This window comes from Lycium barbarum, chromosome 8 (genome assembly GCF_019175385.1).
Source record: "Lycium barbarum isolate Lr01 chromosome 8, ASM1917538v2, whole genome shotgun sequence".
NCBI classification, from domain to species: domain Eukaryota; kingdom Viridiplantae; phylum Streptophyta; class Magnoliopsida; order Solanales; family Solanaceae; genus Lycium; species Lycium barbarum.
The window spans coordinates 3,281,816-3,293,502 of NC_083344.1; the positions used below are offsets into that span (position 1 = coordinate 3,281,816).

At 34.1% G+C, this 11,687-nt stretch overlaps 1 protein-coding gene and 1 pseudogene across 2 annotated transcripts; both read right to left on the reverse strand.

The window, feature by feature from the left end:
• Positions 1-488: 488 nt before the first annotated feature.
• On the reverse strand, positions 489-4,901 carry LOC132605708 (cullin-1-like). 2 transcript variants are annotated; one of them, XM_060318891.1, is made up of 7 exons: positions 4,839-4,892; positions 2,351-2,440; positions 1,899-1,979; positions 1,738-1,797; positions 1,186-1,212; positions 1,010-1,096; positions 489-835 (listed from the first exon to the last, which is right to left on the reverse strand). In XM_060318891.1, the coding sequence occupies exons 3-7, from the start codon at positions 1,959-1,961 to the stop codon at positions 698-700; spliced, it is 375 nt and encodes a 124-aa protein (XP_060174874.1). In that variant the 5' UTR covers positions 1,962-1,979; positions 2,351-2,440; positions 4,839-4,892; the 3' UTR covers positions 489-697. The 2 variants fall into 2 exon arrangements, with proteins under 2 accessions (XP_060174874.1, XP_060174873.1); XM_060318890.1 differs by lacking the exon at positions 2,351-2,440 and having other exon boundaries at positions 4,839-4,901.
• On the reverse strand, positions 4,610-10,629 carry LOC132605706 (cullin-1-like; annotated as a pseudogene).
• Between the last annotated feature and the right edge of the window lie 1,058 nt (positions 10,630-11,687).

Consider the following 11,687-nt stretch of genomic DNA (forward strand, 5'->3'; position numbering starts at 1 on the left):
TGCAAAAGAGGACTTATTACAATTGAGTTTTTTTGCTTTAAACTTAATGGGCCTAGACTATTTTAATTTTTTTGGGTAATGTATTAAATTTCGGTGCGCGTTTGGTTTTTCAGTTCGGTTTTATCAAACTTCAATTCGGCTCTTTCGGTTTCGTTTTTTTGACGATGGACACCAAACACCGAACCAAACTAGTTCAGTTCGGTTCGGTTTGTTGAAGTTTCGGTTCGATTTTTTTATTTTCGGTATTTATGCCAGCCCTAATTCAACCAACTATTTGTATAAATATCCTTCAAAGAATTAATCGGGATTTGGAAGCATTATGTAATCAACCTGTTTATCATTCTTCATTTATGAACTACAAATATCTACCAAAGAAATATTGAAGTGGAGAGCCAGAGGTGTAGACAACAAGAACACTATCAGAATCTCAAAAGGAATGTAAAACTGGGAAGATTAATAACGAAGGGAATAACGCAGACATCGGCATGTGTTATGCGTCAAAAAAGTTTTAAACCCAAACAACAATTACTTAGTTGTTACAGCGAAATACTATTATAGAGAACATATAACATAGCATAACATGAAAAAAATTAGTTCCAAAGAGCATTTGGCCGGCGCCATAATTGCGAAATGTCATGGTGGTTATATAGAGAGGCCTGACTGTATTATAGTATCATCCGTTAATTCATTGTATAACTTATCCAATCTCCCCAATAGCGTCACAATGGAGCTTCACTCTCACCTTTCTTAGGAATATTATGACAACAAGGAGCTCCGCACTTGGATTTCCCGATACAATCTTGCTGCGGAAGACTTCAAATGCCACCACAAGAGCCTATAAAGATCAAAATTTTGGATATTAGAAACAACAACATACCCAGTGTAATCCCATGAATGGGGTCTGGGGAGGGTAGAGTGTACTCAGACCTTACCCCTACCTTGAGAGGTAGAGAGGCTGTTTCCGATATCAGAAACATTGACAAATAATTCAAGGTAAAAGTGAATATACCTTATGAAAGAGAGAGTTATTAGCAAAACAATACGTAACACGAGCCGTATTCTTATCGTGAAGCTCAATCAACTTTTGAACAAAGACCTGAGGAAAAGGATGAGTCCCTGGTTAATGAATAATTGTACTTTCCACTACATAAAAGTGAAATCAAAATATAGGAATTATTGTTCTACCTGCTCCCCTGAGCCCGAACTTTCAGCCTGTGCAAGAACACACACTTCAGCACCTCAACACTATAAACTTATTATAAGGAACCAAAATTTCTGGAAACCATAGGGACAACAAGACTACAAAGAAACTTCATATCATTGCACACTTCTTTTTACCAATGCTTTCAACTCCACGTTAAAAAATCTGTTCTCTAAATGGTGTTTCATGCATTCTACCTCCCTCCCGCTGTTTTTTCTTATTACTTCCTCTGTACCAATTTATGTGACACTTTTCGCTTTTCGAGATTCAAACTTTTTAATTTTGACCGTACATTTGGACATAGAATCTTTTAGTTTTTTCGAAATAAAATTTACATATTTGAAAAAATTGTGGTCATAGAATAAATCATCTGACTCTCAAATTCGAACATCAGCACATAAATGTGGGACGGAAGGAGTAATAATTTAGAAGGACTTGGACTCGCTTACAATTATCAGACCCTTGCAAAATTCAGGTGAACAACGTTATTAAGTGTAAAACCATTAAAATATGTAACGTGCACATGGAAAATTCACCATGTTACTTGCCGTATCTTCAGCCTGTTGCACCAGGTCCATGCCTTCAGCAATGACATGCTGCGGAATATGTACAGTCGGCATATGTTAAGACAGAAGCAACAACACAAAATAACCAATCCTTTTGTGCAGTTAATAATTGGCATAGAAAAGTAAAATACCTGTTTAAACATATTTGCAACAGGTTCCAATCCATTAGGAATTCCATGGAATAGCCTATACATTCAAGATAAATCCTCTACCTGAGCGAACAGAAGAGAATGGAGCCATAAGAGCAGAAGAGAGAGCATCAAATGACATTAAAATCAAAACTATCAGAAAACTAATACTCCCTCGGTCCCATTTTATCAGTCACTTTAGCTTAAAAAAATAGTCGAAATAACTGTCACTTTAGCAACTCAAGACTAAAGTAGGCTATTATTTCCAACAATACCCTTGATAAGAAGAATGCACGGTATTTAAGAGGAAACAATCAATCTACTTTAATTGAAAAGGATGGCTTAGTAAACTATACCTTGTGTCTATTATTTTCTTACTGAGCATGAAATGAGCTAAAGCGACAGTTAAAATGAAATGGAGGGAGTAGTGGAAAAGCAAAACAAGGAATCAATACTTTATCATCTCTAAGCAAAGCTCGAAATCCAGAATGCTCATTCTCAAGTAATTGATTGGTATATACAGCGAATAATACGTTTTGCACTTTCTACAACACAAATGTTGTCTCAGAATTGGAAGAAAATCCAACTAAAGGAAGATTTTCAACATAAAGAAGGTCTGAATTTTCAGCATTCAAAATCAAGTATCTATCAAGCGAATACTTTAAAGCTATGCTGCTCGGACTCTTCAAAAATGTCAACGGGTGCGTGTCGGATCCTCCAAAGTAGTGTATTTTTTGGAGGATCCGACACGGATGCGGCAACATTTTTGAAGAGTCCGAGCAACATAGACTTAAAGCAAAGTCATAAAAAATAAGTGCACTGTAGAAATATGAGATTGTTAACTTTGCTTTTCATGTTTTATTTCCTTGAACAAAATTAAAAATATCACCGATCTACCAACCACCACCTCGCACCAACGAAGAACATGAACCTATTTAATTGCCATTTTTTATACATATTACCTATTAATTACTTAAACTACCTATGGGACGCATGCATTGACTTCACCGTTTGTCGGTGCTTTGGTTATGTGTGGCTGCTGTTGCTCAGTTTAGCATTACATTTAGATCCAATCCAAATAAGCTTGAATTCGTTCGGATTCTTTCAATTCGATTTTGATTAATTGACTAGGATCTTTCAAATTTCCATTTGTCAGCCTATAAGTACAGCTTAATTCCACTCAAATGTCTTAATTGTTCCTCATTCCCACCACAATCATCCAAATAAAGTTTCTGGCTAGTCATGCAAGCAATGATACCATATTATCAAAGAAATCAACAGAAAAGCATTAACGAAGGGTTAAAAAATAATAGGTACAACATTCTAAAATCATGTCGAAATAGAATTGACAGCACGCAGTCATTAGTAGTATTGAATATATGAGTTAATGTCTAATGAGTAGGATATTGGACTTCTTAGTAAACGACATATGTATAATAGGCTAACGTTTAATGGGTAGAGCTATATATAAGGTATAAAAAAGATTCAGATTTTCAAATATAAATCTGAAACTCCAATCTGCAATCCGAAAATTCAAAGCAAAATTCCAAGAAATTTGAATTGCGGATTTGCCCAAACTATGCCAACCCCAACCTATGATATGCCTGATTTGTTTTTAAAATAAAGCTCACTTGGTCAACTGTAAGTAAACTTTCTTAAGAACCGGAGCTCTACACACACTGCTACTCTTTCAAAATAGGAAATCTCCAAAACATAATATGACACAGAATAAAGACCTAAACAACAGCACGAGTCACGACACCTAAATGAGTGTTCTAAGAAGAGTAAATAAATAAACATTAAGTAGCTTCTAAATTTTGGGCGATTGGGAAGTAAAACCTTTCAAAAGTTCGCATATATTTCCCAATTTATGTGATACAATTTCCTTTTTAGTTCGCCCTAAAAAGAATGATACATTTCCTTATTTGACAATAATTTAACTTTAAACTTTACATTTTACGCTCAACGAGATGATTTATAACCACACATACATTTGGTTTGTTTTAGACCACAAGATTCAAATGCTTTCCTTTATTTCTTAAACTCCGTGCCCCATTCAAACTATATCACATTAATTGGGACGGAGGGAGCATTTTGGTTTTGCATTTAGCCCTTTGACGAAAAAAAGAAGTAAATCAACCATGATTATGTGATTGATTTACAACAATCCTACCTCTCATTTGAGCGCTTGAGTTCCAAATTACGTTTTGAAGATGTACATAAGTTGTTTTCATTATTAATGACTTGTTGGTATGGTCGGGGCCAAGACACGAGGGCTTCAACAACAACATCAAAGAAAAAAAAAAAAAAAAAAAACGTTGATCCACATCTAAACATGGTTTATCCAAAACAGATAACGAAATAGACCTAATAATAAAAGAATGAAGAATTAACTTAAATACCCGTCCACCCAACCACTTAAATTAAAAATAGCCGATGAGTGTATGATATATGTATAGTCATTGTGAAATAAGTGTATAACTGTGTATAATCAGTGTATAATATATGCATATCAGCTAGAAAAAGTAATAAGGAATTCCACCAGCTATTTGAATATATATCCCTAAAAGAATTAATTGGATGCATTATGCAATCAACCTGTTTATCATTCTATATTTATGAACTACAGATATCTACCAAAAAAGTTGAATTGGAGAGCCAGAGGTTTAGCCAACAAGAAGACTATCAGACACTCAATAGGACATGTGAAAATGGGAAGATTGAGTAAATTTTAATAACAAAGGGAGTACTGCAGAGATCTCCCTGTGTTATGTGTCTAAAAAGTTTTAGACCCATTACAGTCAAACAACATTTTTTGGCTGCTATAGGGTAATGTTGTTATAAAGAACATATAACATAATATAACATGAAAAATCGGCTCCAAAGATGACCGTCATAGAGAAATGCTAATACAGGGGATGACAGTTATAGAGAGGTCTTTACTGTATTATGGTGGTTATCTGGCAGAAAGAGGGACTTTCCAGGAAGTAAACAGTGCAGTCCATGCTACAGCTTATCCAATCTCCTCAATAGCGTCATGCCTGAGCTTCACTCTCTCCTTTCTTAAGAATATTATCACAACCAGCAAGGAGCTCTGCACTTGAATTTCCAGATGCAATCTTGTTGAGGAAGATTTCAAATGCCACCTTAAGAGCCTATAAAGGTCAAAGCTTTAGACATCAGAAACATTGACAAATAATTCAAGGTTAAAGGGATCAACAGACAATTGTTAACCGTCGAACATACCTTATGAAAGAGAGAGTTATTAGCGAAACAGTTTGTAACATGAGCCATATACTTGTCGTGAAGCTCAATCAACTTCTGAACAAAGACCTAAGAAAAAAGATGAGTCCAGGTTAATGAATAAGTACTTTTATACTACATAAAAGTGAAACAAAATATAGGCACTATGGTTCTACCTGCTTCCTTGTGCCCGAACTTTCAGCCTGTGCAAGAACACGCATATGAGCACTTCAACACTGTAAAATTATTATACGGAACCAAAATTTCTCGAGACCATAGGGGCAGTAGTGCTGCAAAGAATCTTCATATAATTGCGCACTTATTTAACAAATGCTTTCCGCTCCACGAAAAAAGAAATTGTTCTCTAAATGGTGTTTCATGCATTCTACTTCCCTCCCGCTGTTTTTTCCTATTACACCCCCGTCCAAATTTATGCGTCACTTTCTGCTTCCCAAGAGTCAGTTTGACTAATATTTAAAGCAAAATTTGATTAGATCAACTCAATATTTTTAAACTTCAACTTAGGTATTCAAAAATTATTTGAAAAGTATATAAGATACAAATCTTCTCATATAAATATGATAAAAAATACATTTTAAAATGTTAGTCAAAGTTCATATAATTTGAATTTCAAGAAGCAAAAAGTGCCACCTAAATTGATACTGAGGGAGTAATGATTTAGGAGTTGGACTCGCTTACAATTACAGACCCTTGCATAATTAAGATAAACATCGCTCTTAAGTGTAAAACCATTAAAAATATGTAACAGGAACATGGATAATTCACCTTGTTACTTGCCTTATCTTCAGCCTGTTTCACCAATTCCATGCCTTCAGCAGTGACATGCTGCAGAATACGTATAGTCAGCATATGTTAAGCCAAAGCAACAAAACAAACTAACTAATCCTTTTGTCAGTTAGTAATTGGCATAGAAAACAAAATTACCTGTTCAAACATATTTGCAACAGGTTCCAATCCATTAGAAATTCCGCAGAATAGCCTATACATTAGAGATAAATCATCTACCTGAGCGAACAAAAGAGAGTGGGCCCGTAAGGGCAGAAGAGAGAGCATCAAATAACATGTAAATCGAAACTACTAAAAAACCAATAGTGAAAAAGCAAAACAAGGAATCAATACCTTATCATCTCTAAGCAAAGCTAGGAATCCAGAATGCTCCTTCTCAAGTAACTGATTGGTGTATACAGCCAGTAATTCCTTTTGCACTTTCTGCATCACAAATTTGGTCTCAGCATTGGGAAAAAAATCCAATGAAAGGAAGATTTTCAACATGAAGAAGGTCTGAATTTTCAGCCTTCCAAATCAGTATCTATCAAGCGAATACTTTAAAGCAAAGATATAAATATAAGTGCGCTGTAGAAATATGAGATTGTTAACTTTGCTTTTCACATTTTATTTCCTCAAACAAAATTAAAAAAATATCACCAACCAACCACCTCATATTAATTGGTGGTAGTTACTGTTCCTTTCTTCAGATTGCCTTATCATGCTTTTATAATATTTTGCCATGACTTTTTCTCTTCCATTATCTCTTTTTCATATTGCTTTGAATTGCTTGTCCTTGAGACGAGGGTCTGCCGGAAACATCCTCTCTACCTCCCAAGGTAGGGGTAAGGTCTGCGTACACTCTATCCTCCCCAGGCCCCACTTTGTGGGATTTCACTGTGTATGTTGTTGTTGTTGTATCACCAGCCAACCACCACCTCGCACAAACGAAGAACATGTGCTTTAAGTAATACTCCCTCCATTTCAACTTGTTTGCCTTAACTTTTTAGTTTGTTTAAAAAGGAATCTCACTTTCTATATTTAATAACTCTTTACACCCAACATCCTCCATGCATATTTAAGACCACAAGATTATATTCAACGGGCATTTCGGTACATACACGCATCTTTAGTTTAGGACCACAAGATTCATATGTCCTCTTTATTTTTTTAAACTTCATACCGAGTCAAACTATGACAAGCAAATTGAAATGGAGGGAGTATAACACTTAAGGTTTGGCTGGGGCTGACAAATATCACAAAACAAGAAAAGAGGAAAATTTCAATGCTGACCTCCAGAAGTTTTGGCTCAGTACTAACGTGGAGATAATGAGACACTCTATCCTTCTCTTTCTCCAAGCACTCCTCTGCCTGTGTTAGCGAAGCACAAGTATCACAATTTCCTCAAAGCAATAAACAACCATTTACCGAGAAAATTATATAAGCATGAATTGTACCTTCAACATATAATCCGGACAAGAATCTTCCACAATCCAACTTGAAGCTTTACGAGAATAATAAGTTGCTGTATCTCTGAGCATTGCATCTTCGAAGTCATTCACATAATACACCATTGTCCCACTTCCAATTTCAACAAATATATCAAGCACGTTCTTCAATAAAACTCTATCAATCTGCTCGCCCTCACGTTCTTTTTCAATCTGATACAAGCTAACTCTTAATCAGACCGTCATAACTAGCAAATAGTATCACAAGACTTGGGGTCAATGGGGGTGGGTAAACAAGAAACAAAAATAAGAGATATGATACTTGCCAACAAGATAACTGCATTTATAGCTATACCGCTCAACTCCTGATAAACCTATTGTCAGCAAAAACAGAAATAAGTTGTCCACACAACAAAGATACGACGAATGCATATGCTGCCCATAATTAAATAGGATTGGCAAGAAACAAACCAAATCGTGGAAGCACGTCAGACCAACTTCGTTTAGTGAAGGTAGCTCCCTTCGGGTAAGAAAACACACGTCGAGAAAATTGAAGAACCGTGAGAGCCACTTGACCATAACTTTATGATTGTCCCATCTCTGTACAAGTTCCATTAACATAAACTCAGCATCATGCTTCTCCCTTAAAGCAGGCAGAACCTGGTAAAAAATACAAATTGAACAGCAATCAGCAAAGCAGGGCAGCCCGGTGCACAAAGCATCGCGTGTTAGCAGGGTCTGGGGAAGGGCCGCACCCTAAGGGGTGTAATATAGACTAGAATAAATTCATAATGTGGCATGTATCCTTTTCAAATTAGATGAAGTAATGTTGACTAGCACATGTGTCAGTTATACCAATACAATAGCACCAAAATTGTCCAGACCAAACTAAGTTCTTCGATAGTTGCCTAAATAAAAGTACAACTCGACCAAAGTGTCTGCTAATTTGAATGAATATGTTGGCCTATATTATAAGCTATGTTGCTCGGACTCTCTGAAAATACTGTCGAACTCGTGTCGGATCATCCAGAAATGCATTTTTTTTTAAGGATCTTACACATACCCGATGGTAATTTTTGAAGAACCCGAGCAAAATAGATCATAAGAGAGAAAATTAACGCTTCTTACAGTAGAATTGATGTACTCATCAAGTGCTTCCTTGTACTTATCATACAGCTGTTGTGAGTAACTGTGAGGAGGCTTTTGTGTACACATGTTATATATAGTTCTACGCTTCAAATTAAGGAGAAGCTTCCTCCCATGGCAAGAGTACAGGTTTACCACAAAAGATTACAAATATAATACAGTGTATATATACTAACTTGTTTTGATGGTCATCACATATCATTTCATAACATATCTTATTTGCACTGTGTTGTATTGTTTTGATGAATATAACATTCAGATAGCTTGTATCATTTCTTATTGTTTCATAATGTCACACATCACCAATCCGAAGAATATACTTACAATATTATAAAGAAAAGTAAGGTACAAGGTAGAGTTGTAATAAAAAAGAGTAGGGTAAATTATAAAATATGATTATTTAACAATAAGCATAGGCAAAATGAGAAAGAAAAAAAAGGGTAAAGACGCGATGACACCAAACAGGTCGTTACATAAAATGGGATGAAATGGACTTTACATAATGATGGGTTTAACGATACATACAATAAAGTTCAAGTAACAACCAAAACAAACATTGTATTTAAAGTAACAATACAATAGGTAACAACCATCCAAACAAGCTGTTAGTGTATATATATATATATATATATATACACACACAGTATTATGCCAAAAATATTTCATGTATAAAGACAAACTTCAAGAACAAAAAATGTTAAGGATACGTGTATAACATCATTAGTTCTTCACTGCTGAATGATTCTTGCCGTTCTTCCACAATTCTCTTCACTTTTTTGATCCCCTTCTGTATAAAGTTCCATCCTTCCTCCAACTCAATTATGCACGGGAACGCTTGCCTCATTTCAAACTTAGAAGCACACGTTTTATCGCCACCTGAATATGCCAAATAGAAAACCACACATATAATCACAACACTACACCATATTAGAAGCATTATAAGGGGAAAAAAAAAAACCAATCACATGCAAACTAATAAACAATCAATTCAACTTCCAAGAAAAAGATCATCTATGACAGCAACAAGCAACAACTTCCTAGCACCCAGTGTTATCAAAAGCGAAAAGCGCAAAAAAAAAAAAAAAACTCTCTAATGTTCATTAGGGCTTTAAGCGTAAAGCTCAAATAAAGCGTGGACTTTAAGTAAAAGAATGTGCAAAAGGAGAAAAAAATATAATATTGATATGTTTAGTCCGAGATTAATAATTATAAGCATGAATAACAAATTGAAATTCTTTTACTAAAGTGAAATATCAATTGTTTAGTATCGCCTCTTCAAGAGAGGCTCATTGGTAAGGAAAAGTATGTCATATGGCCTTAATGTTAACACTGAAGCGCACATTAAGCAAGACGTAACACTCCAACAGGTTTTGAGCCTCGCTTCAGGGATTAAATGCACCTTTAACAACACTGCCAGCCCCCAAGAGTGTAGCCTCATGGTCAATAAAGTGGGTTGAGGTCTCAAGTTCAAATCCCAACGAATGAAAAAAAAAAAAAAAAAAAAAAAAAAACCTAGGTGATTTCGTCGATTTAGTTTTTTTTTTTTTTTTTTTGGGGGGGGGCTAGGTGATTTCTTCGATTATGCAAAAAAAATAAAAAAAATCTAGGTGATTTCTTCGATTTATGCAACAACCAAAAAAAAAAAAAAAAAAAACCTTAAGTGATTTCTTCGATTTATGCAAAATAAAAAACTAGGTGATTTCTTCGATTTATGCAACAACAAAAAAAAACCCTTAAGTGATTTCTTCGATTTATGCAAAAAAAAAAAAGGTGATTTCTTCGATTATGCCCAAGCCTGGGTGGATAGAGTTACAGATAGTCTGTGCAAGTCGAGTCTTGGTGGACAGAGTTATTCGGTAATTCTAAGAGATAGCAACAACTTCTCAATTAATAATTCTAGTTCAATTCAGTGTTAAAGAATTATAGCAAGATATTAAACCCTAGCAACATTAAAAAGCACAAAAATTTACTCACCGAGATCTTTGGATATTTTTGGCTCTCTTCCAAGTTTTTTTTTTTAGTTGTTTTACCAAGGGAAAACTACACAAGCTAACAATTTGAACCTATTTAATTATCATTTCTTACATATACCTATTAACTAGTTAGGTGTATATGCGCTTTGCGCGTGACAAAAGCGCGTCTTTTGATAACAAACCCTACAGAAAAGAATTAAACTAAACTACGAACTTAGTCGTCAATCCGTCTGTAAACAGAATCTGCGACGAATATTCTAAATAATAACAATTCATTTAGAATATATATTTTATTTTCTACTACATCTATCCGTCTGTAATAGAATCAGCAACGAATATTCTAAATAATAACAATTCATATAGAAAATATATTTTATTTTCTACTTTTTGAACATTGTTATTATTAATTTTCATTTTACCAATTTGACATTTAATATTATACTATAATCAATTTTGCTTTATTTTTTACTTTCTTTCACCACTAATTTTTTTTTCTTATTTAAAAAATTTATATACTTAAGAATTTTGCCAATTTGTACGATAAATTTAGTAATATTTAATTTAAAATAGTCATATCAACTAAAACTTTAAAATTTAATACTAAATATATATTTATTCAATAAAGAGAATTGAAGTGCTAACAGTTGCTTTTTCGTCCAATTATGTGACAATGTTCAGAATGGAAGCGCCAAATTTCTTAATTTTGTTTCGTGTGAATTGAGATATAAAATTTTAATTGGTTACGTAAAATAATATTGTGTGTGATGGTAGATAACTTAAGTATGGAAATAATTAATCTTAGTTGGGTTTAAGTACCTAAAAATTAGACTTTCCTACGTAATTTAAATAAGAAAGGATTTAATAACCAAAATTTTAGTTAGATTTTAAAGTCTTGAATATTAGAAATATTATTAAATAATACCTCATTTGACAACAAATACTACAGAAAAAAATGAATTTAGCTACGAATTTCGTCGTTAATCTGTGGCTAAATTGCTCGTTGCTAAGATATTTGTTACTAATCCATCGCTAAATAGAATTGATTATTAAATAAAAGTAATAACAAGGTATTAGAGCATCAATTAGTGTTTTGTCGAGGTTCCAAAAGTGCTTGTCCAAAATGAAACTATGTTTTCGGTTTTTGAAGTCACAACAAAAGTAAAAATACAAAAAATTATGATAACTTAGCAAAGCAA